General features: G+C 40.4%; 2 protein-coding genes across 8 annotated transcripts in view; one reads left to right on the top strand and one right to left on the bottom strand.

Annotated features, from left to right (window-relative positions):
- LOC135107461 (uncharacterized) overlaps positions 1-6,872 on the top strand; it is a 38,470-nt gene extending 31,598 nt beyond the window's left edge. The window contains exon 5 of the mRNA XM_064017345.1: positions 6,735-6,872. The gene's annotated coding sequence lies outside the window, so the exon portion shown is untranslated. The remainder of the gene's footprint in view (positions 1-6,734) is intronic.
- The window catches only part of LOC135107458 (uncharacterized), a 33,038-nt gene that overhangs the window by 4,544 nt on the left and 1,701 nt on the right, over positions 1-26,793 (bottom strand). For 2 of the 7 annotated variants that reach the window (XM_064017337.1, XM_064017338.1), the window contains exons 2-7: positions 9,823-9,905; positions 3,928-4,037; positions 2,904-3,110; positions 1,507-1,622; positions 854-1,006; positions 132-770 (exon numbers count right to left, since the gene is read on the bottom strand). In XM_064017337.1, coding sequence (XP_063873407.1) covers positions 132-770; positions 854-1,006; positions 1,507-1,622; positions 2,904-3,110; positions 3,928-4,037; positions 9,823-9,905 — 1,308 coding nt within the window. Of the gene's footprint in view, positions 1-131; positions 771-853; positions 1,007-1,506; positions 1,623-2,903; positions 3,111-3,927; positions 4,038-4,125; positions 4,350-6,633; positions 7,965-8,062; positions 9,350-9,822; positions 9,906-17,323; positions 17,472-26,793 lie in introns of those variants that run through there. The other 5 variants (XM_064017340.1, XM_064017336.1, XM_064017339.1 and 2 more) reach the window with 5 other exon arrangements.

The following is a 26,793-nucleotide window of genomic DNA, read 5'->3' as shown; positions in this document are numbered from 1 at the left end:
AAAGGATTAGTTGAATAAACTTTTTGCTGTGGGGTTGATGCTGTACAAGTATCTTGTCATTGTCTGGAAAGAAATTTGGTTATTTTTGAGCTTTACTAAAGTTTAAGCACACTAAAAATCATGTGATATACCTGATTGCAACGTTAATGATATTATTGCCCATGAAGAAGTCTGACGCCACAATGTTAGCCATGTGCCCCCACCGCTGCCGCAGCCAGCGAGTGATGGAGAAATTCACACGATCAGTGTAGCCACGGACACCAATATGAGATCGAAATAGTAGGTCCCAGAGCGATGGCGTGAGGTGAGCCATCGCTGCCCAGAGGCGAGGAGACTCAAACCTCATGTTCATCTCTGCATCGAGGAACGTCCTAAGATCATCCACCAGCTGAGCGTTGGCCCACGCCTGAGGCACCGGTGGCCACACCCATGGCGTGTGGTCAGAGACAGTGGGGTCGATAAACGTGAAGACAACACGTTTTCCCATTTGCCACAAATCGTCCAGCGTGACGTGTGGGCCATGGCGATTGTGAACGAAGTGGCTCCCTAATGTCGTGTTCATGAGGGACAACATTAGTTCCAGAGATTCAGGGAGATGAAATCCAACTGGTGTACGGTGGATGTCGATAATCACTGGATCAGGAGATAGTGCTAGAAAGCCCCGCACGGCGTCTAGGACATCTTGAAGGGGTCGCCAGCGCACCAGGTCGTGATTAATCCACAGCAGCTCTCGAGTTTCTGGGTAGTAGCCGACGCGCAGGTCAAGATACCTGGAGAAAGAGACGTAACTTAGAAATACAGAAAAAGCCTAAAGATATATTTTAAAATGATAGCAAAAACACTTGTGGCTAACCGGTTGCCGTAAAGGAGCTGCGAGAGGATGTCTTCGTCTTGACATACCACCCAAGATGCCACCACATCGTTGTCATCCGCGAGGGAGTAAGAGCCCGCGTTGTGTGTCCCAGGCAGCACTAATGATCTTAGTGAGCGGTTCCCCAGTACCGCCCTGTAAATAAATAAATAAATAAATAAATAAGTTAGTAATTAGATACTTTGCAATAAAAAGTCTTCAAATCATGAGAAAAACGTCCAAGTTTACTATTCCGATAGAGGTATGGACAGCTTGTGTCATTAAAGCAGGAGATTTAGAAAAAAAACATGCAAGTGTAGGTTGCAGGGGCAAAATCTCTCATTTAATTATGTTGGGGTTAAAGAAACTCCATGAACGACAATTCAGACTCGATAAGAGCACATAGTATTATTGTCAAACATATATAATTAGACAGTTCACCCAGCTATATTTCTTTAACAAGAAACTGCAGATTGTAGTATGACTTGTTCGGTGTACCATCATTACAGATGGATTACATTTGGATGGAATCTTTTTGAATTCTACAACAAAACCTGACCAATGAAAATTATTAAACTTAAAATAAGGAAATGATGAAAAGTTACAGAAGATATCAGTGTTTTATGAGATTTATAGTGACAGTAAGAATGAGTTACCTGTGATCATAGAGCCAGGTTGGGTGCGATGCCAGACATTCCGCGGCCACGCACACTCCGTTCCTAACGAAGCCCACGTATGGACCCACACATCCACCACGTGCCAGCACACTCAGCTGTTAGGAAAAGACCTTGTTATATATGGAATGAATAATACTTCTGTGTCGGGAATTTTTTTTTTTTTTTACCGGTTTACTTACTTCAGTTCAAAGTATTGAACGTGCAACTGCAAGCATTTTTCACGAGTATTATGTGTTTTGTGGTATAGTACATTTGAAATGTAAATTATATATCCTGAAATATTATTTCTTTTCCTGTCAGTCTTGTTTTCAACGGTACCTAGTCATTTTGAATGGCGACTTTGTAGTAATGAAAAAAAAAAAAAAGGATTAGGTAAGAATAATTATTTATCTCAGGGTTTCGCCGACGTACGTTGCTAATTAATCTGTGAAAAAAAAAATGTAGCATTGCTTTGTATTATTTGATGATTTTCATTAGAATGTCACTGTAAGAGGCACTGATTTTTTTTTTTTTTCCTGTGTGAGAATACTAAAACCAAACGTGATCATCAATGGTGCAATAAGTCAGCGTTCATTTGTTTTTCTTTTCAATTTTTTTTATTTATTTATTTATTTTATTCATTTTTAATTATAACTTCCAACGACTGTTTTCAAAAGGAATGTGATGATGTCCTTCACCAAACAACTTCCACTGAATCCCCACAAAGGCTGTCTGCGTCCTTGCACTGATAAGAGCGACGAGGACAGCTGGCAGCGCCCCTCACTACTTAACCACAGCATAGCCTGTTAGGGAAAGGCTTGTTCTTTTGTTTAGTACATTGTATCTTAGAAGCCGTCTTAGAAGGCATCCTATGGTGTCCTACTTGCAGATTAGGTGGATGTATAATAAAGTTGTGACCAAGAAATTACAATGAGAGCAATGTCTGAAAAAATAGTTTTTAAATCGCCATGAACTTGGATGCTGCCTAAAATTGCGGTGGTAATTTTGAGGCACCGTGCGTCCTATTACAGCGACTGCATGTCTAGCTAGTATTTTATTTCTTACTAGTATCTCTGTCCCCAAGAAATGTTTAGTTTAAGCGTTTTTGTGAGCCTAGGCAGTTTCCTGCCCATAAACTAAATCGCAGTCAGCTTTGTATCTAACTGCTATTTTTGCCACTTTATAATTTTTATCCCTTCCCAGCTATAGCTCTCCAGGCCAGCCAGACTCTCTTCCAGCTATTGCTTTTCCCAGCTAACTTCTTGGCCTTCCTTTTCTTGCTTAACCAGCTTCCTGCCAACCATCATTCTTTTCAGTCACTTCTTCCAATCAATCTCGTGGTTACCCAATCTTTTATACATTCTCCTACTGCCAAACCATCGAGAGCAGTGACTCACCTCAATGCGGGGTTGCGTATAGTTGGTGGTTAAAGTGCCTTGAGTTGCGAACGGGGTGTCCCAGAAGATTGGCTGTGGCGCCCTCCAGTCGCGATGCGAGGTGGGTGGCATCGGTGTGGGCGGTGGCCTGAGGTGCGGCGGTCGCGGGTCATCCTCAAACAGGCCTACCCAGTCTCCCTCCAGCAGCCTCTCGGCTTCCCAGTTAACCTGCAGCCACCATAAAAAAAAAAAAAATAATAATAATAATAATAATAAAATAAAATAAATAAATAAATAAATAAATAAAATGACATGATTACGCAATCACGAAAAATCATTATTTCAATGTGCATTTGGCACCATATATATATATATATTATATATATATATATATATATATATATATATATATATATATATATATATATATATATATATATATATATATATATATATATATATATATATATATACAGTAAAATCCCTTTCATCTGGCATTCGAGTATCCGGCAGCTTCAAGTATCCGGCACATTTTTCCCCGAGCCTTAAAATCAATAAAAAATCGATGTGTACTCATAAAATCGATTAAAATTCCCGCACGAGGCATACTTTGTCCCCTCGCCACCAGAGCGCACTGCTTCGTCCCACCCGCGGCCCACTGCACTGTGTTTACTCAGTGATTTAGTCCTGCGTGTGCACTGTTTATCGCCTGACACCTTCATCATGCCTAAAGTTGTAGAAAAGAGGAAGCGTATTGTGCTTACACTTAAGCAGCTGATCAGATCAGCTGCTGATTAAGATCAGCTGATCTTTGTTATGGTAAGATGCGTGAGTGTAGGGTGGTGATTGTGGACATAATTTCACTTCTATTCAAGTATCCGGCAATATTCAAGTATCCGGCATGTCGGCGGTCCCGTTGATGCCGGATAAGAGGGATTTTACTGTATATATATATATATATATATATATATATATATATATATATATATATATATATATATATATATATATATATATATATATATATATATGCCAACAATGTCACCTGAAGCAGCCTGAAGTGCATGGTCTTGGAGTGCCTCTCTGGTGACGCCTTTAAGCTGGGCCACACACGGATGCCCACCCCGCCTGCACCCACCAAGTCGGCGCACACCACTGCAGCGAGATGAGGAGTCAGACTTCTGTTCTGAGAATAATCGGGTGTAAGATTCAATATAATTGATATTTCATTTGGTTCGTTTACCATGGCTGAGTGGATTTCATGCAATGAAGGCGAGGAATTAAGCTTGTCATGCGGGTTGGGATCGATTTCATGCTTTGTGGTCACGATAACTTTGTCTTGTGTCCGCAGCGTATATACTTATTTTGTGGGATGATTCGTGGTGTTACAAGAAAGTGTGGATATTGTGATCAAATATTCTCACAGGAATTGTTTTCGTTCTCATTTTTTTGTTATCGCTGTCAGCACTGTTAATGAAAAAAAAAAAATGTCAATATTAATACCAGTAACAATAGTGGTTATGATAATAATAAAATTGATAATAACAATAATAATAATAATAATAATTATTATTATTATTATTATTATTATTATTGTTATTATTATTATTATTATTGTTATTTTTATTATTATTAAAGAAACAACAACAACAACAACAACAACAACAACAACAACTACTACTACTACTACTACTACTACTATTACTACTACTACTAGTACTACTACTACTACTACTACTACTACTACTATCTGAATACTGTTACTATAGTTGTTGTTGTTGTTGGTTTTGTTGTTATTGCTTCATTATTATTATTATTTTTATTATTACTATTATATTATTTTTACTGCTGTTATTTTTCTTATCATTAACATCAGTAGTAAGTAATAGTTTTTTTATTTTTTTTTATGTAGGAAGGATACTGGCCAAGGGCAACAAAAATCTAATAAAAAAAAATGCCCACTGAAATGCCAGTCCCATAAAAGGGTCAAAGCAGTGGTCAAAAATTGGTGGATAAGTGTCTTGAAACCTCCCTCTTGATGGAATTCAAGTCATAGGAAGGTGGAAATACAGAAGCAGGCAGGGAGTTCCAGAGTTTACCAGAGAAAGGGATAAATGATTGAGAATACTGGTTAACTCTTGCGTTAGAGAGGTGGACAGAATAGGGGTGAGAGAAAGAAGAAAGTCTTGTGCAGCGAGGCCGCGGAAGGAGGGGAGGCATGCAGTTAGCAAGATCAGAAGAGCAGTTAGCATGAAAATAGCGGTAGAAGACAGCTAGATATGCAACATTGCGGCGGTGAGAGAGGGGCTGAAGACAGTCAGTTAGAGTAGTAGTTTTTAGTAGTTGTTGTAGTGGTAGCAGCAGCAGCTATAGTAGCAACAACGGCAATACTAGAAGGTATTACTAATAGCAGCAGCAGCAGCAGCAGTAATACTATCATTACTAGTATCAATTCATAGCCGTAAAAAGATCAGAAGCTTGACCATCTGTCTTACCAACCTACCCCTCAGATATGGGAAAAAATGAGATGGGAAATCTGAATCAAACTGAAATTCATTGTGACACACGTCTGGGGATGAATTTTACTCTGGCAACCAAACTTCTTCTGTTTTAAATTTTAAGGTATCAGCGCGATCTTTGATCTCATCTACAAGGCCAATGATATACACCACAAACTTCTCGTTAACATACACGGTTAGTGCTTCAAAAGAACTTTCCCAGGATGCCAAAAGAAATATAGGTTTATAATTGTAGATGTGACTGTAGCAGTGTAACAGTGTTATAGGGTATTGCAGTTAATATTATCCGTATTATTAGTGTAAACCTTGTCATATGTATTTATGCTGTATTTGAATTCATGGGTGGTCAATCACTAGGCGGGCTGTGTCACGCCGGAACTGCTAAACAAATCTTCACGACCTTTTCGTCTCCTGTCGGCCCTTGTTAGCTTGTCGTTAACATATCCTTAATATACACTAAGAATTGTTGCAAAGATATATGAAAAATAATATTTTCATATAATCTATTTCCAGTTTTGATAACATTCCCTTTCTTCGGAACATTAAAATGAACTTGAGAGGAAGTTATTTGACCTCTAGTGAGTGTTAAATAAGGTGAAAGGCCTAACAAAATTATTCTTGCTTCCACCTAAAATGGCACAAATATGAAGGCAAAATTTTGTTTTACAGTGGGAAGCTTATCATCTTGTAAAGAGACTAAAGAAAATTGCAATCGAGATTATAATAAGTTTGAGCCATAAGAGGCTGCATTTCGATTTGTCTGACAAATTCAGTCCTGCTTCGAACTGACGGTTTCGGCTGGCCATTACACACACAAACACACACATCAGTATATAAGGCGTGTGGAGTATTTCATCTTTTAATCACGTGTATAGCCTGAGGTGTTGAATAAACATTCTTCAGTTTAGCGTTGGACAATTTTCGTCGCCAAGATGCAGTGTTCCCCAAGTTCTCACGGTGTCACTGACAGTAGGTGACAGGTGTAAATTATCTTTATAAAATGGTGTTTATATTAAAGGCTTCTTATTCTCTCTCTCTCTCTCTCTCTCTCTCTCTCTCTCTCTCTCTCTCTCTCTCTCTCTCTCTCTCTCTCTCTCTCTCTCTCTCTCTCTCTCTCTCTCTCTCTCTCTCTCTCTCTCTCTCTCTCTCTCTCTCTCTCTCATCTTACAGTTTCCACTTTAAGATATATGATAACATTGAAGTTGGTAGGACTCAATTTCAAAGATTAATAATAAGTAAAATTTATTGTTTAGATAAGAAATATAATTTTACACATGTTTCCTTGAGGAAACTTAATATAAGAAAAATGTAACGGCTGTCCTTTTTATCACAGGCTCCTAGCTGTTCAGTCTTCTACTTTCTTTAGTACGGCCCACGGCTGGCGCAAGATTTTAAGCAGCACGCCTCAGGTTTGCTTCTATAGCAACCTCCACATGACCTGCAGAAAGAATGAAGTCGCAAGTGATTATGCTTATTTTATCCCACCAAGTGTCCCGCAGCCATCGAGTCATCTGGCGATTCATCTGATCGGCCGCTTGCCTCTGCCCGCCGATGGTATCAGCAATCGAGTCCTGTGGCAGGGTCATCAGTTGTCCGAACAGTGTCCATGGGGGTGTGGGAGGCCCTTGCACTTGGAACACTTTCACCATATCCTGTTTCAGGGCGTCTAACGTTTGTACCATGGCTAAATGACTATTCAATCCAGACCAGAGCAGCGGGTGGTCAACAGCCTGCCAGTGATTATAAACAACGATAAGGCTGGCCTTATTCTGAAGAAAAGTTTGCAAGGGAGCATCCCAAGTGAGAGCAGAGGGAGCCATCAACTCGCCCAGTTCCTTTGTGATGAATGAGATGCAGTCAGCATGGTGCTCATTTGTCTCAAAGAAGGAGAATCCACTGATTTCCATCATCACTACTTCATCTGTCTCCTGGACAAAAGATTGCACCTGGTGCAATGCATCCCTGAATGGCCTCCACATGTCCTCGCCGTTTACCAGCCAATATGGCTCCTCAGGATCTGTTGGGAAGTTTCCAATATTAAGATAGATATATCGGTTGCCGTAAACCAGTTGCCTGTAGACACTTTCATCCTGGGTGACGGTGACCTTCATGAAACTGTCGTCACCTACCCGGCCATCAGGGACGTACGTGCCAGCATCATGTGCCCCAGGTAGAACAAGGTGCCGTAGAGGAATGTGTCCCAGTCGTTCCTTTAGTACTGACATCCATCTGGGATGAACTTTGATGCAGTCCGTCACAAGAGGGGAATCGTTTCGCATGTAGGCTGTCCACCAACCCAAACAGGAACCTTCCTTTAAGTTGGTGTGGACTGGAAGGTGTGGTAGGCTGTGGTTGGTGAGATGGTATCCAGAAGTGACTTTTGGAATAGCTGTCGCCACTGGGTTTGACCAGTCGTCTAGTGGATCATGGTCAAAGATGCCCACCCAGTCTCCCACCAACACCTCATTCACCTCCCAATTGATTTCTAATCGTCGTTGCGTCACCTCACTGTCGGAGGAAGTAGAGGCGAGTGCTGACACCCACAACCACACACGCGCATCACCTGTCAGCAAGATCGAATGTTGCTTGTAGTTAATTAGTCATCATAGAGTGTAATTTTAGTTACAATATTAAAACGTCAGTAACACTGTATACACTTACTTGAATCCTCTACACTGTTTATGCTGTTCTTCATTGCACTGGTGTTGATTGATGACGACCACCGCTTAGCCTGGCGCGATACACTCTTTTTCCCTTCAGGGCACAGTTTTCGCAGCTTGTTGGCTTCCACTGCCACGAAAGCAACGTCTGATAGGGGAAGGAAATCCATGGCGATTATATTCACTTGGTCCCACCAGTCTTGACGGAACCAATTGGTAACAGGGAAGTTGGTTATCTTAGCAGCTCCACGAAGGCCTTTCCATTTGTTCAAGACAACGTCCGTGGCAGAAGGTGTGAATTGCGCCATGGCTGACCAAAGGGAGCCTCGATTCATTTGCTGCGGAATACCAGTGTATAAGTACGCTTCCAGATCCTCTAGGTTGTTGACATTTCCCCAGAGGTGGTGCACAGGATGCCACAGGAACTGAGAGCTGGAGATTTCACTGGATGGATACGTTACTATCAGCCTGTAACCATTCTTCCACAGCTCACTCATTGTAGGATTAGGCTCTAGAGCTCTAGGCGTCATCCATAACCCAAACTTGGACTCTATGAGTGCAATCAACTCTTGTTGACGTTCAGGGTAACCACTGAAGCCATGCTCTAGAGAATGAATGTCAAAGATAACTATCTCTTCTGTTTGGTTCATGAAATTCACAACATCATCAATATACTTTCGGAGAGGAGCGATGATAATTTCTCCGTGATTGACATAAAATTTCTCCTCTGTATTATTGTAGTAACTAAGTCTCATGTCTAGATAACGAACTCCCATCACTAGCTGTTGCCAAAAACTCTCGTCCTGCGTGAAAGTCCAGCGACCCACCACATTTTCAGCGCCGGTCGAAGTAAAGTGTGCTGTTGCTCCTGCGTCATGGGTCCCTGGAATGACCACCTTTGTGAGACGAGTATCCCACAGATCCATCTTCAGTGTTTGCATCCAGTGAGGCTGCATCATCAAGCATGAGGAGTACAGAAAATTGTTGTCATGTACGTAGTTTACCTCGTATGGAAGACACGATTCAGCTATATCCTCCAGACTGTTTGGGATGAGAGATCCGTCCCACATCGTATTCGACATGAACCATCCATCAGGTCCATTAAGTTCAGATTCAGTCAGCTTCGTAAGGACTTCTCCAGTGCTAGTGTGCACCAGTTCCAAATAATCCCCTTGTTGGACGCTGATACCAAACCAGTTGATCACTAAGTATCTTAGACTTTTGTTACCCACTACTTCCAGCTCTGAACTAATGGACACAAATACGCCAGAAGTTGGAAGGCTGCATTCTGTAAAACAAATGAAAACTGAGAACATCCGGATCTGTTGGGTGATTAAAAGATAGATGTAAATGACAATTTTTAAACATATCAGAATTCACAAAACATCGTACACAATGGATGAACATACAGTATTAAATTTAGAGTAGTATGTAGAACACAGAACAGATGTATTGTTGTTTTACACCACACTAATGGTCAACTCATTCATGAAAAAGCGTGCCTATACTTCGTTCACGAAGAAATTCATGCATTCTAGTAACACATTTACCCACAACAAAGGACTGATACCATGACGCACACATGGCTCGAGTCACAATGCATGCCCAAATAAACATAACATGAAATTTGAAATGTATTAAATATGCAATAGTAAAGCAAACCTTACATCACGGAAAATAAGCCGTGAAGGCAGCATACATAGAAGCTATGCCAAGAAAGGTCACTGGAGGAACAAGCATAAGTATTGAATGGAAACTTACCTGTGACTTGGATGGCTTGGGCCAGGGGTGCCATCCCTGCCAGGAGGCACACCAGCGCTGCCGTCCAAACTGCAGGCATGTCCCTGTGTGAGAAAATGTGCAAGTTAAAAGCTGCTTTTTGAAGCATACGTCTTGTACTGTGCAATTTTATTTGGATAATAAAGGGCAGATACAGATTCTTCCAACCTTCCTAGCCCCATTGTAATCTAAGCATTTATCAGCTAAGTGTTTGTGCATCTCTTAGACTTAGTCTTGGAGAGTCAGCGGACAGCTTCGTGCGCTAACCCTCGTTTCCCACGCATTATATACTGTATTGTGTAGGATTACCCTTTTATTGCATCATCAGTGCACACTGGTGACGCCGGTTAAAAGCTTAGTATGTCTCTTGTAAGGAACTGTTTGTGACAGTGTTTGAAAGCGACTAATTTGAGGGAAGCCGTTTCGCCACGCCATTCTCCAGTCTAGCAAGCTTGTCTCGCTGTTTCCGGCACGTCCAACCGCTGCTCCCTGTTGGCCCTCATCCTACCAATCTTCAAACCACCACTGTGCTAATTCACCTTTCATGTCAATTATCGTGTCAGCTATACACCGCCTTGCGTCTCTGGTCCTGCCATCTCCTTTGCGTGTGCCATGGAACCACAATGTACTATAAGAGATGAGTGCTGTATGAAATTATTTAGTCACACCATTATTTCTTCGATTCAGAAAGAAACTGTTTAACTCGAAAATAATATACATTACATTGCAAAACTTATTCCGTCTTCATGATTTTGAAGCTTATTATAATCATACCATGTGTATCCAGATCTAAGTTCAACAAACTGCAGTAGTCTAGTTATATATATATATATATATATATATATATATATATATATATATATATATATATATATATATATATATATATATATATATATATATATATATAAAGTTGCATAGGCTTCTGGTTTCGCGATATTGACGTGTAATGATATTCCATAAACGCATAAAATCCAAATCTTCCAACTTTTTTTTAAATGTCAATACTAAATGCTGAACTCTCATTGAAAATATTAACGGCGCTTTATATTCATTGAATTACTCATTCATTAACTAGCCTTAAACTCTATTAATGTTATTGTTGTTATTATTATTATTATTATTATTATTATTATTATTATTATTATTATTATTATTATTATTATTATTATTGTTGTTGTTGTTGTGCATCCCTAACAAGATGATAATCGGTAATGCAAAGTAAAAGTTAGTAAATAGCAACTAAAAATTTAACGCTAGTCTACGCTTTCTCGGTTTAATAAAGTGCACCAGTATGTAGATTCGGGCTAGTTTTAATATTCTGTTGGTATGAATGTACTTACTTATGCTTTCTACTCAGGTTCTTCAGAAACGCCCTCGTTTGTTGTCTTACGTACATGATATGTAGCTAAGATCTCTCATAAAGCCTCTGCGTTATAATTTCAATAGCCTATTTCATCATTATACACGCATGTACTTCTTATGATGTCCAGCATGAAGTAAATGTATTTCCAGCCATAATTTTAGGCACTTTTCTAACATAAATCCTGGAAGTTAGTAGAAGACAACTAATTTTCATAGTACGTGCTTTTCACATTTCTGCAAACTGATCGACATTTATTGTGACTAACTAGGACATTAGGCTTCCTGTGTTTGTTTTCATCCAAAGATGCGCAGCATGTAGTTAGCGTAATGATAGAGACGGTGATCCTTGATCTTCCGTTCTAATATTCAAGCCACTATAAAACGCTGAAATTAAACGCTATTCGATGCTGCCTTTTGTCCTTATTCTGAATTTAGGGCTTTGACTAGGTGGAGGGTAGTTAACATTAAACCTCCACGACACCTTCAACACCATCACCAACACTGCAGCAACACGCCTCTTGGATATGATGTTGTCATTACCATTGAACCACCTCACCATAACCACACACTTGGTAACTTTTCATAGGGGTCCGAACAGCATCTATTCTTCACTTTTTTTCTCTTTCTTTCTCTGTCGACTACACAAGGCGTGAATATCGAACCTCCGTAACTTCTTGATAGCACAAAGAGGTTCGCTTCTCTTCAGACGGTTCGCTATCAAAGGAGGAAGAGGAGTAGTCGCTGAGATGAAAAGAAAGTATAGAAAAAAAAGAGGGGAGGAAGAAGGATAAAGGAAAAAAAAAGATAAAATGGACAGATAAAAGGAATAGTGAAAATCATTCAGGTTTAGGGAAGCAATTATTTTGAGCAATGAGGTAAAGTAAAAAGATGTCCCTCCAGCCAATGCCAGTAGGCAGAATAAGAGACACTCCTCCTCCTCCTCTTCCTTTTAAGTCACCTTTAAATTCTCTCTCTCTCTCTCTCTCTCTCTCTCTCTCTCTCTCTCTCTCTCTCTCTCTCTCTCTCTCTCTCTCTCTCTCTCTCTCTCTCTCTCCCTCCCTCTCCCTCCCTCCCTCCCTCCCTCCCTCCCTCCCTCCCTCCCTCTCTCTCTCTCTCTCTCTCTCTCTCTCTCTCTCTCTCTCTCTCTCTCTCTCTCTCTCTCTCTCTCTCTCTCTCTCTCTCTCTCTCTCTCTCTCTCTCTCTCTCTCTCTCTCTCCATAAGACAAACTATGGTCATTTTTCGATCAGCACACACACACACACACACACACACACGTGGGTTTATGAGAGAGAGAGAGAGAGAGAGAGAGAGAGAGAGAGGAAAGGGTGGGTGGATAGTGGAAATGGGTACGAAAGACTAGTGGCCGCTTGCCAAGAACACACTCCTCCTGAACGCTAAAAGTCACTTTCTGCATTTCTAAGACAAAGAGAAAAGAATCTCGCTTTCTTTCCTTTTCTCCTTTTCAGAGTCACCTTCCACCTCGCACTTCCTTTCCCCTTTTCTCGTCCCCTTCCCTCCCCACTCTCTCTCTCTCTCTCTCTCTCTCTCTCTCTCTCTCTCTCTCTCTCTCTCTCTCTCTCTCTCTCTCTCTCTCTCTCTCTCTCGTTGCCATTAATCTTGTCCTGCCGATGGCTCTCACGTGGGGACCGTAACTCTTCCACGAGGCATCTGGGAGGCGCTCCGCCGCACTATACACTCTTAATATTTTGGGGCCTTTCCAGTAGGGACTCCTGGTGCTTAACATCTCTTGAGAGAGAGAGAGAGAGAGAGAGAGAGAGAGAGAGAGAGAGAGAGAGAGAGAGAGAGAGAGATAGAGATAGAGAGAGAGAGAGAGAGAGAGAGAGAGAGGTGAAAAGTTGTAATTCTAGTATGAATGATTTAAACAGCATTGGATGTCCGAGCATGGAGTGACCTCGGCTCAGCTCTCCTCAAATTTAAACACCACGTAAAAAAAAAAAAAAAAGATACATGAATTTTACTCGTCGATCATAGTTCTTTTTACTTTCGGGTGGTTTCGTGCGTGAGTGTTGAATAACTTATGAAGCAGCTTTTAAATGCGATTGGTTCGTAAAAGCATTCGAGGCACGTCCTTGCTACATGTACGTAGATCGCTTGGCTGGGTGGCGCAGGGCCATAGTTTAGGAGGTAGTGGCAGGGTCACCATGAATTCAAGTGGAATAATGACTCAAGCATGTCATCCATCAGTGTCACTCTGCAGTCCGCACCCCGCCACGTCCCGCCCTGATCCGGCCCTCCGCCCTCAACCCCGCTTGTTCTGCAGTATCCCACTCGAGCTTCATTTGCTGCTCATGCTCTTTCACTTAATCTCTCTATTCCATATGTTTTTGTATCACTGAATTAGTAAGAAGAGTATTTCCTTATTTTTATGTTACGAAGCTTCAAACTAAGGCTGAGCTGTAAGGTAGAGTGCCCGGACGACTCACTTGAAAGACGCTAAGTGATGTGAGTAAGCTGCTAATCGGAAAGAGGTTAAGTCACGATCCACACTATAGACACGGTCAAACTCAAGTCACAGTCTGCGCTCACTCCGCTCACGGTCCAGTCACATATTTTTACATGCACTTCACTGGTACCACTAGACTACTAATACAAAGAGACTAAGGAGTACCACTACTAATCAAAGCATCTAAGAGGTATCACTCATCAGAAAGATGCTAAAGGAAACATAATACTACTCATCTGAAAGGGGCTTCAGGCTTTCATTCTGCAAGTTGACTAGAATTTATAGAAGTAAATGTTCTCCTATTTTATTCTGTTATTTTTAGATCAGTGAGTTTTGCGTGGCTTTGTCAAGTGCTTTGTTAGAAGTTTTTGTATATGGTGAATTTTGCGGTAACTTGTCAGATGGTTTTTATGAATATTTTTTTTGTGGATTATATCATACCGTTCTGCCTGGACATCTCATTTCCTGTAGCTACGCATCATCGTCAGGCATCAGAGAGAGAGAGAGAGAGAGAGAGAGAGAGAGAGAGAGAGAGAGAGAGAGAGAGAGAGAGAGAGAGAGAGAGAGATATTGGAGTTCGTAAAATTGTAAAGACAGAGAGATTGAAATTAAGCCAAAGAAAGAATTAAGAACAGAAAAACAAACAAATAAGGTGAATAGGAGGAGGATATGTGATAGAGATATTAATTATAGAATGATTAAGTGAGAAAGAATGAAGGAAAACAAGAAAACGACGGCGAAGAACTAGAACAAGAACAAAAAAGAAAAGTCAGAGAGGGGTCAGCATGAGGAGAGGGAACACTCGCACTGTGCAGTCCAGTTCTCCCTCATTACGGCGCCATTTCGGCCACGCTCCAATCCCAGTCTGAAGTGGGGTCAACCAGCTAAACCGCGCCACTGCGACTTAGGTAAAAGGGATTAAATTGCGCTCACTTCAGTATGACGTGTGCAAAAATATCTTCTTCCAAGGAGGGATGTCAAGAGAAGCCAGTCTGTAATTTCCTTGAATTGCGTTTTTTTTTTTTTTATCCTCCTGAATAAGGTCTGAGATGAATGCCCTACACTGTACACGTGTTTTGTATTATGATGAAATTAGGGTGATTTTATGATACATACATATGTTTCTCTTTAGATTCTTGTATGAAATGGTTAATTTTCTGGGGGATGAATTAGTATTCCCGTTAAACCACAATAATTACAATATACATAAAATAATTATCACTATTAACACGTGTTATGCATTTTGATTAAAGGAGAGGCACTTTTGTTTGTGTGTTTGTCTTTAGATTTTTGTGTGAAATTGCTGATATTCTGGCAGAGCTAGATAAATAGTTTCGTTAAAATACAATTATACATAAATTAAAAATATCATAATTAACTTTTTACAAGTGCCTTATATTCTCATGAAAAGAGGAGAACTTTGCGATACATATGTTTCTTATTAGATATTGGTGTGAAATGACAGCGATATTCTGATGGCGGTGAACAAATTATGCATAATTATATATATATATATATATATATATATATATATATATATATATATATACGAGGTGTGTCATTAAAGTTCCAGGACTGGTGTCCTAAAAGATGAATTTCAAACCCAAGCCACAAACCACCATATTTCCCCTTCAAAGTAATCCTTCTGGAGTATACAACTGCGCTCCCAACCCTCTACAGTCACTAATCTTTTTCTTACGTGCTTTTAAAATCATGTCCTCTGTTGCAGGTCGTTTAACAATGAGCGCTGAACAGCGAACAAACTTGAAGTTTTTGGTGCAGTTGGGGAAAACGCCGTCAGAAGCACTGGGTATGCTGCAAAAAGTGTACGGGGATGAGACAATGTCACGCTCACGTGTTTTTGAGTGGTGCAAGAGGTTCAAAGAGGGCCGGGAGGACGTGGAAGATGACCCCAGGAGTGGAAGACCCTCAACGAGCAGGAATGAGGCCAATGTTGAGCGTGTCAAGCAGATGGTGCGTGACGATCGTCGGTTGACTGTTCGAAAGATCGCAGATGAGCTTGGCATGAACCACAACAGCGTGTGGAAGATTATCACTGAAGATCTGGGCATGCGGAAAGTCTGTGCGAAGATGGTGCCGAGACTCCTGAACGATGACCAGAAGGGACGACGCATGCAGGTGTGTCAGGACATCCTCGAGCGTCTGGAAACTGAACCAGACTTGCTCAGGAGAGTCATCACCGGCGATGAGTCCTGGGTATTTGAGTACGACCCGGAGACCAAACGCCAGAGCCTTCAATGGAAGAGTCCGGCGTCGCCACGGCCGAAGAAAGCAAGGCAGTCCAGGTCCAGCTTCAAGGTCATGTTGATCGCTTTCTTCGATGTGAGGGGCATCGTCCACTGCGAGTTCTTGCCACAGGGCCAGACAGTCAACCAACATGTGTACAAAGAAGTACTGCGGCGTCTGCTTCGTGCAGTGCGCGAGAAGAGGCGGGAGTTGTGGCAGGGCAACTCGTGGCTGCTTCACCACGACAATGCGCCTGCTCACAATGCCCTGAGCATCAGAGAGTTCTTGGCCAAGAAGAACATCGCCGTGCTGGAGCAACCGCCCTACTCACCTGACCTCGCTCCGTGCGACTTCTTCCTCTTCCCCAAGCTCAAGGAGGTCATGAAGGGGACCCGTTTTGATGATGCGGACGACATCAAAAAGGCCGTGACGACGGAGCTGAGGAGCATCCCGCAAGAATCCTTCCAGCAGTGCATGCAAGCCTGGCAGAGAAGGATGGACAAGTGCATGCGGTGCCAGGGGGATTACTTCGAAGGAGATAACCTATAGTTTGTAGCCTGGATGTGAAATAAAACTTGTGTGGCACCAGTCCTGGAACTTTAATGACACACCTCGTATATATATATATATATATATATATATATATATATATATATATATATATATATATATATATATATATATATATATATATATATATATATAATCAAACTTTCAAAAGGAAACAAAAGTTAAGGAATTATTTTCAAACTGACGATAGTTATGGATATCTGAAGATTTATTTAAACTCTGCCTCAGAAAGGTTGATAAGACATATAGCCGGTGTTGCTTTTTTGTGTGGATTGATATTGCTCGGATTTGTTACACGCATTCTCTCATATGTGGGTGATCCGCTGAGAGAGAGAGAGAGAGAGAGAGAGAGAGAGAGAGAGAGAGAGAGAGAGAGAGAGAGAGAGAGCGAGTGACTCACCAGTCACCACATCATTATCAGTAAATAATTTACTAATAAGCTACTTTATTTATGTACTTATTAATATGTATATATTTTTTTCCTCACTTGAGCACGAATTACATCGTTTCTTTACTCTTAGCAGTGGCAGTCTCAACGGGAGTGGTAGAGGAAGGAGGAAGAGGAGAAGGGGAGAAGGAAAAGAGTAGAAAGAGGAGGACGAGTAGTTGGTGGAAATGAATATTTAAAAGGAAGGGAGGTGGAGAGGAATATTTTACAGCAAGAGGAGAAGGAAGGAGAGAGAGAAGATCAATATTTCATAGAATTTTATAAAGAAGAAATTATGCCTTTTCCCCGCCAACGCTGTACATTACCGCTTCACTCTGGAGGTAGCAAGCGTTTTCACTGCCACCACTACTAACTCTACCACTATCACCACGATCCTCACTGTCCTTACTCACGGCTGCGTCTCACAGAAGCTTCCGAATTCGGTGACGAGCCCACACGGGATGGCCAAAGCCTTGTGGGATAACGGAGGGCGTGCAGAGCCTGATATAATCTTGGGCAACTTGTGCATAGTGCCGACCCAGCTGTTCTGTCACACAGCACCGTCCCATAACAACAGCAGCATAAAGCTCGTTATCTGTTGTACTGGTGCCCATTAAGCCACACACACACACACACACACACACACACACACACACACACACACACACACACACACACACACACACACACACACACACACACACACACACACACACACACACACACACACACACACGCGCGCACAGACACAAACTTTAACCAAATGTATGTTCTGCTGTTTGTCTCGCACACTAAATACAACACTATAGCGTAAGGTCACTTAGTGTTCCTGCAGCTACTACTACGTATTCTTTTGACACTGAAAACCTTCACATGTGAGTTATGATTTCAAGGACGGAGGCACTAAGCAATGTGAAGGTCACCAGATGAACCTGCGTTCCCTCCACGAACCTCCCTCCCTCTCTCCCTCCCTTCTCTTCTCCCTTACCGCACTACAGCCCTTCATGTTGACAATGCTGTTGACAATGAGCGTCTTATAACACTTGGTTACATGTTAGAGATATAAAGAACAAACTTTAAACTCTTCGTTAAATACGCAATCCGAATCTTCTTAGGGCAACTTTGACAACCAAACTAAAATAATTGGTATCAGTTAGAAGTGAGGTCTTGAGAGAAAACAGACAAGTTTAGGTAAAAGCAGGCCGTGGTGTGTCTGAGGTGTGGCCACAAAAGGGATGCGGGCAAATAACTGTTGATTGTTTGATAGCGTGTAACACAGTTCTCGCGTGGCGACCCTGATCTTGAGCTCAGCTGGCATGGCGGTAGCTATCATATGTGCACTAGTGGGTGTTATTCCTTTAACTAGTCATGAATATACAGTAGCTGTGAGAGGGGATAAAGAGCTGGTGTTCCGGAGCTTTGAAGAATCGGTATTGTGCTGTCATTAATAAAGAATTACTGTCATTTCATACAAATCAACAAGCAATAAGTGAATGTCTTAATTTCTGAATTGCACTGGAGGCGTTTTCAGGTTAGGAGCATCATGCAGATATTCTTTTTATACATTTTCATAATTCAGTGTAAGAAATGTTGGATTTTATTTCACTTTTTCCAAAAGTTAATATATACTAGTCTTAGAATGATATGGAAAGAAGAAATTAGTATACAAAAAACGAAAATTAGATAGGGCGACGTGAAACAGATAAGCAAATGTTTACATAAAAGTGGGAATAGCCTATAGTTTCTATCGTGAACAGTGATAATGGAAGATAGTGATAATATGGTGATGGAAAAATGCGTCTTGCGACACTACGTACATTCCGTGGATCATTTTTACCGTCATTGTCTGGATACTGTAATTAAGAGAAATTTCATGCATGTGATGGAAAAAAAAAAAAATGTGCTAGATATGCAAGATCTTTTCAGCGAGAACTGGTCTCCTGTGTAGGAAGATTTATAAAAACGAGTCTTGAGTACATAAACTATAAAACGTGTGACCGCCAGCCAATTTCTTCTTTTTGCTACATTTTCCGGGTTAGTGTACTAAAGCGTATAACTGTAATGTGATACAGAGTCAAGTCTTTCTTCTCACATGTAATATTTTTAACGGAATGTCCTTCTGAAAGCTGTAAAGTTCATAGTACAACACTGTAACTTAAAAAGATAAAAGCGTAAATGATGTGCATTCTAATAAAAGACTCGATAAAAAAGTTTAGGATGTGGCAGTGTGGGGAGAGAGAGAGAGAGAGAGAGAGAGAGAGAGAGAGAGAGAGAGAGAGAGAGAGAGAGAGAGAGAGAGACTATGTGTGTGTGTGTGTTTGAGTGTGTGTCATGGCAACGATTGACTATATTAAGAAAGTTTGCAATAAGATATGATACTAGCTTACAAAAACCCTTTATTACTGAGGCAACCTATTAGTGCGCAAGTGGAACCACGATTGAATTCCATTTACACCGACACACCAGATAAATAATTATGAAGATATAGAGTTTCTGCTTAATTAAAATAGAAAGACCGAAGCAGCGTCACTAAAACAAGACACGTGGACTGTTTATTAACTCTTTACTTCGTTGTTTTCTTCACCAGTATAACACACACGATGCAAGGTGTTGAAGCAGAGAGACTGAGGGAAACTTAAGCACTAAGTTAGGCAGGACGGAAATATTTACAGCAGCAGGAAATGCAATGAATGTTACAAGACCCGACAGACTCTTGACACGGTGGAGGTCAAGGGATGTGCTATAAACTTCTCGTTGAGGTGCCTGTGCGAGTTTTTTGTCGTGCAGGGATGTGAAGGAAAGACAAAGAGAAGTGCTGCAGTTATTTGCAACAGATGTCAATCATCAAAGGGGTAGAGAATGACATAATTGAAGAATGACAACTGACATCATAAATATGGCTGTTTGCTTTAAATGAATAGTAGATTAAATGTCATAGGAAACCATCAGTTATTCATGAGAAGTGTTACGTTGAAGAATTTCGTAACGTACGAATCAAGTTTGCTGTGGAAATAACTAAAGAAAGAGAAGAGTCGCGTGTGCTGTGGAAATAACTACTTATGTTATAAGTACATGGAACAAAAGCAAGGCAGAGTCGCTTATAGAAGAAGCAGCAGAAACCATTTCTTGATGTTGGGTGTTAATACTTCAAAACCCATGAGAAGAGAAACAAACATTCCTGCAAACATACATAAAGTCCATCTTCTCCCACTATTGTGGAATGGTTCGAAAATCTGCTGTTACCTTACATCTTGAAGCTTTGATCCATGACTTTTACCAACACAATAGTGGGCAGCATTGTAAAAAAAAAAAAAAAAAAAGTTTTTTTTTAATGCAACCCTCCGTTTTTTGGAGGTTTTGCATTGGAAAAAAAAAAAACGGATTTTCTAAAAATGCATCCCTCTTTTTTTCGGGGGGGAGGGTTTTGCTTTGGAAAAAAACCTGAGTTTTTTTTAATTCAACCCTTTTTTTGGGGGATTGCATTTAAAAAAAAGCCGGTCTTTTTTTAAATCCAACCCTCTGTTTTTTTTTTGGGGGGGGTTTTATTGTTTTTTTTTCACTTTTTTTGTGAATTCCTCATATTTATATGTAAATCAGCTTAAATAAGCTATTGAAAAAATAATCTAGAGTGAAACAAAAGGTTTGAACTGTAATCTGAAGGTCATGTTGATCCAGATTGGTCCGGTTGGACAAAGCCTTTGTTAACTTGTGCTGTACAGGAAATGACTAGGCTTTTTCATTTACATTTTTTTTTTATGTATGTGTAAAGACGGCTTCATGCTTGATGAAGCAGCCTTCCTAACCTTATTTTTAACTAAAGCTACATGTCAACTCAAGGGATATTTATAGGTAAATTCTCTCTCTCTCTCTCTCTCTCTCTCTCTCTCTCTCTCTCTCTCTCTCTCTCTCTCTCTCTCTCTCTCTCTCTCTCTCTCACACACACACACACACACACACACACACACACACACACACACACACACACACACACACACACACACACACACACACACACACACACACACACACTTGCTTTCTTGAGCAACATCTGTGAATGAATTTAAGGGGCTTGAATACTAGGGAATACATTTAGGGCTAGAGCGAAAAGAAAATAATGTAGCTTCTTCTCATTTGTGGATACGTATAAACACACAGTTAATTTCTCACTTTATTAAATGAAATCTTAATATATTCATAAACTAGAACTGAAGTCCACACCACCCTGCTTGGACCTCACTAAACTCATCCTACCTGTCTTTCTTTTGCAAAGCTGTCATCTTTTCATCTACTAGATAATACTTGTAAGAGGTAACTCAAAAGGTTAGCGCGTAGAATTATAATGCCGTCATATCAATGAAGTGTCGAGTAAGATAAATATATAAACACCATTCTAGTCGATAAGCAGTGTCTTGTATGAAGAATATGGTGACAAAATACTTAAGCTGTGACTTATTGTCTTGCCCATAATTGTGCTGTCTGACCGCTCTTCTGGAGTTGGTATGCCTGACGCACGTGAAGTGACAGTCTCTCCTACCACTTTCTCTCAGACAGTAGACATTTTATGCGTCCCTTTCACTAATGATGGAAATTATATGCTTTCAATAGAAAATAAAGAACCACATACGTACAGCAATCAAACGCCAAACCCTTAGGCTAAGGTAACATGTACACACACACACACACACACACACACACACACACACTGCTTCAACTATATCCTAAGCAGGTATGAGTCGAGACTGCTGAAGCAAGAAGCCGACCAGTATATGGCGATAGTTAGCATGCGTTGCGAGTTACCTGTCTGACTGGCTCATGGCAATGGATGAGCGCTGGCAGCAAGAGTTGATTAACAGACAGATACTAGCCGGTGTTAAGGGAAGACGTGACGACCAAATGTGCAGGAATATATATATATATATATATATATATATATATATATATATATATATATATATATATATATATATATATATATATATATATATATATATATATATATATATATATAGATAGATAGATAATGTCGAGTTGTCTGACCCACATTTGTGTAAACGTCAGTCATCTCCACCAGCGTATTGTGTGTCTGTCTTGTTGCATATAAATGTGGAGTGAGAACACCAGTGATGCTTTGCTGTAACGTTACTTATGCAGAAATAATAAATGTGGTAATATTACCTAAATTTCAAGTGACTGATACAACTTGGATGGTGTGGAGACTTTTACAATAGATATTTCGAAGCACTATCGGTACTTAGATATTGGTGTATATATTGGTATAATATCGTATGCATATCATCTTATGACTACATTAAGCGTAACGACGAATGTTATAAGGTTGTTGACGCATCGCTGCCACTGGTTCAGGGAAAGGGATAAAGTTGTTCACTGGCAGACTGCAATGATTCCTTCCCTTTACATCTCCCACCGCACTTAAAGACGTTTGTAAGTTGGTGGTTTGCTTTTTTATTTGCTTGTCATATTTGTGTTTTGTCAATAGCTGCTTTGCCTCTTTACATTCCAATTATTGAAGACACGTAAGGGTGTGGTGGTGTGCTCCTCCTCACAGATGGTTATCGTTCAGTAAAGAATTTTTGAAACGCTAAACAAATAATATTCACTCAGGCTAGTGATGCTTTCCCTTCAGACAGAGGATGCGTGGATGAACTTGGATCGCACAGTTGTAACCTTGCAGACAGAGAGCAACATTGTGGTGATTGCTTTGTTAATGTAAATGGGCGGCACTTGCTCAAGTATTTCAGGTTTACTGCCTGCGAGAGTGATTCTTATCTCGTTATGGAGAAGAAGCGAAGCCTTCTGTTTATCTTATGCGAGAAGAGATTCGCCTCTCGTAACGACGTGAGAATTTCTTTTAATGATCATTTTGTTATATTTTATTTTGTTTTGTATTTTGATATTTGTCTCGTTTTTCAACTTTGTAGTTTAATATAATACTTTATGACGATGAGATGAGCAGTGGTTAAACTGTTCTTTGCTTCTACTAGTATTCAATGTACGCAATAAACACAAAGATTGTATGGTGATCCCAAGCTCTTTGACCTCTGATATGAAGTTTTATGTGGTTTATATTTGACTTCTACCTCGTGACGTCAGGTAACCACCTCCATGAATCCTGTAATTGGTACAAATGATCTAAACTCCGTTACGTTCTATACCTGTTCTTGTGTTCATCTCTAAGGAATCAGTGTGCTTGAATGTTTTGGCTGATGCATCCCGCTGTGCTGAAACAAAACAAGAACTGACTCGAGGTGACCCACACGTCTAGCGCATGATCGTGATTGCTTTATCGCATCCCTGACGGTGCCTAACATTACCCAGTCTGATAATGTGACAGCTCCATATAACTCCCAGTGTTTTGATCCTAGGAATACATGATCAGTTGACTGGCAAACAAGCAGAAAGGAGTTCCTGACCTCTGTGAGAGCTTCTGCAGGATTGAAAAATGAGCAACTATACCTTCCTGTATATTTGTGATTATTTTTTTTTAATATGTATTTGTCTTGAAAAAATGACTGGTATATACAGTTCTGTATGGGGATGTAGGACAATGTAAGATCTCTCCTTGGAGAATTTAAAAGATCTTGATATAGGAAAGAAGTGTACAATTTCTTTTGCCTCCGCCCCTCTGCTCTCTCTCTCTCTCTCTCTCTCTCTCTCTCTCTCTCTCTCTCTCTCTCTCTCTCTCTCTCTCTCTCTCTCTCTCTCTCTCTCTCTCTCTCTCTCTCTCTCTCTCTCTCATTTTTCTTTTGATAGTTTGTTAAATATATTATTCATAGCTTTTTTTTTATAATTGCTTGCATAAAGCATTAGTAATAATAGTATAAGTAATATTGGTAGTATTATATTTTATTGTTTAGGATGCCGTTGGTGTTACTGATGTGTCTGTTAGTTATTTATCGGATGACTTGAAAGGTCATGGGGGGAACAACCAGCAGTTTTCCCTCCCGCTCCAGAGGTATGCATTGCCGTGCAAAAATAAATAAATAAATAAACAAAATACATCAGTAGGAATAGGTAAAATAGAATAAATAACAAAAACAGAATTCTTTATCTGTCTTCTTACAGAAATCACGTGCATTCAAATCTAGTTTTATTATATAAATCAAATATTTGTGCCACATTCATATGCAATAATACTGTCATATCAATGACCTTGTATTAAATTGGGATATTTCTTAAATCTTGCACCTACGTACGTAAGATTTTTGAGGGTGATGAAAGGGTGAAGCGCATTTCATAAAAAGAAAGTGTTTATATGATATCGGGACTGAAGAAATCATCTAATATCATCCAGAATCTCTCAGGTGGATAAAGAAAAGAAAAAAAAAGTCTTCCACATAAATGCATACGTCATTCCATGAAAAAAAAATGCATTGCACACCCTATCACATCAGACTTAATATTCCCGTCAAAATGGTGTTACTGGGCTTACATACGAAGACGCCTATTATACGTGAAAACGCGGAGGGCGTCCCAAACTGGCAGGAATTTTTTTATACCAACGTTCATCCTGGTTCGGGTTTCTCCGTGGTATCAATATGTATTTCTGCTCCTCTTCTTCCTCTTTCCAAATGCTCAAGTTATACCTCCGTGCTGATCCTCAAAGCTTCTGCACGTCGAGAAAATCTACAGAGCAGTATAGGCCGGCAAAGTTGCCGGCGTGTTGTCTTACGCCCACCGCAACCCGCGAAGTTCCTCCTGTCAGGATCAGGCACTTGCCAGCGGGTACAAGGGGAAAAAATATATAACAAAGGCTACCGTCAGGACCGTCACAACCTGCTGTCTGGGGCTCGTGCGTCACTGGTTGCCCACGCACCTGGTGAACTTTAACTTTAAAGAAAATACAATATTTAACTTGTAAATTTAGAATCCTATGATAAGCTGTACGTTGTTTCGGTGCTCGATTATGAATTATCCCCCAAAGGTTCATAGACCAAGATTCTTTTCTGGTCTCTGAGCCACTGGTTAATGCGAGTCTCCCTTATCTCGGATCACAGGACTGATTGTGACATTGAAGCTATCACAGTCAAGCACCCCAATTAATTATTTTCAACTCGACATTATTTGACGAGTAACACAAACGTACGTTGGGCTGCCTGGCAAGGACTGGAACTGAACTCATTAATTCACCACCAGGCGACTGATTTACTATTATATTTCCATGGTTGTGGTGAGACGATCTCCTAATTGGAAATTTGTTCACACTGTGTGCACTCAGGAATTATGGAAATCCTTGCCTGCTTCTGTATTTCCTTCTAATTTTGACGAACTGTTTCAAGAGGAGGGTTACAAGACACTCCTCAATTTTTTATATCCCCTTTGACTACACCTCCGGTGGGCTTTTTTTTACCCTTTTTTTTTTTTTTGTTGCTCTAGACCAGAGATCCCTTTTAAATCAAGAAAAAACTTACTCAAGAAGACAATTAATAAATTCTTATAAAAGAGTGACATAATGAATACAAATTAGATTTCATTGTTCTTCGTTGAGTATCTGTTCATGACAATTCTCTCTCTCTCTCTCTCTCTCTCTCTCTCTCTCTCTCTCTCTCTCTCTCTCTCTCTCTCTCTCTCTCTCTCTCTCTCTCTCTCTCTCTCTCGCTTTTCCTCCACGTAACAGTCATTGGTCCGTTTCTATTTTAAAAGAAAGAAAAATACCAAGCCATGTAAGGCGCGAGTGACGCTACAGTAACTTTTCTGCCTAAAGCATTTACCTGCAGCACAATGCTTCCCTTCCTCTCTCTCCCACCACCAGCCCCCGTTGTCCATGAACGAGTCACGCTGAGTCGCCCACGACCTGCCCCCACGGCCAGGAACTATTGTGTGGGGGAAAGCTGTGGAACTTTATTACTGTAGATTTTCAGAAAAGGAAGCAAGAAAAAAACAGGAAAGTTGCGACGTTTTAAACATATAAGTGGATAGATAGATACAGATAGATGGACATAGAAAGATAGGTAGAAAGATAACTAAGATGTATAGATACGTAGATGCGTAGATGTGGTGATATAGGTTTAAGTTGCTGTTTGAAATATTGTATTAATGAATAGATACATAGACAGATAGGTACATAGAAAGAAAGTTAGGTAGATAAATAGCTAGATGCGTAGCTAAGTAAATAAATGTAGGTATAGGTAAGTAGATTGGTAAATAAAAAGATAAATACAGGTAGATATATCATCAATCCCTACTTTCTTGACAAACTACTAATGTGTAAAGAAAATCCAATCATACGATGTGTGGGGGAAAAGGAAGTTATATGAAAAAGTTAATAGCTCCGTGCTCATAAGTTAGGTATTCACTGTAATTACCCTGAAAGGAGGTACGTTCCCAAACACCTGAATATATTAATCTCCTTCCCTATAATTACTGCAGATAAGCGACTGACTCACTTCATCATCTTCACCTCTAACCTGAACCACCTAACAGGCACCCTTCCTCTCGGTGATACCGCGTCTCATTTACCTAACCTGCCCTTATCTCCTAACGAGGCCTAGATTCTCTGCTCGTTAACCAAGCGTAACGTGCGGGATCACACGCACCCTCTTAAAAGACAGGTAGGCTTCTGTTTGTTCTTCCTTTGTGTTTTTTTATGTAATTAGTGGTAAAATGCTTCTTTGCTACACCATTATTTTCGCATGTATTTATTTGAGAAAAAACAATATAGGGTACTGAAAGCGGGTAATTTATCCATATATACCGCGAGATGTGTAAAAGTCATATAGAGTGCAAGGGGTTGAATCAGAAACCGTATCTAGAGTTCCGCGACACTAAATCACATGCCATTCTCGAACTGGCCAGCGATATCACCCCACCAAGACAATTGTGCTGTTATTTCCTCTCTAGAATGAGTCAGCACCGTAACAA

This window comes from Scylla paramamosain, chromosome 15 (genome assembly GCF_035594125.1).
Source record: "Scylla paramamosain isolate STU-SP2022 chromosome 15, ASM3559412v1, whole genome shotgun sequence".
Taxonomy (NCBI): Eukaryota; Metazoa; Arthropoda; class Malacostraca; order Decapoda; family Portunidae; genus Scylla; species Scylla paramamosain.
This window is presented reverse-complemented; position numbering and strand designations above follow the sequence as displayed.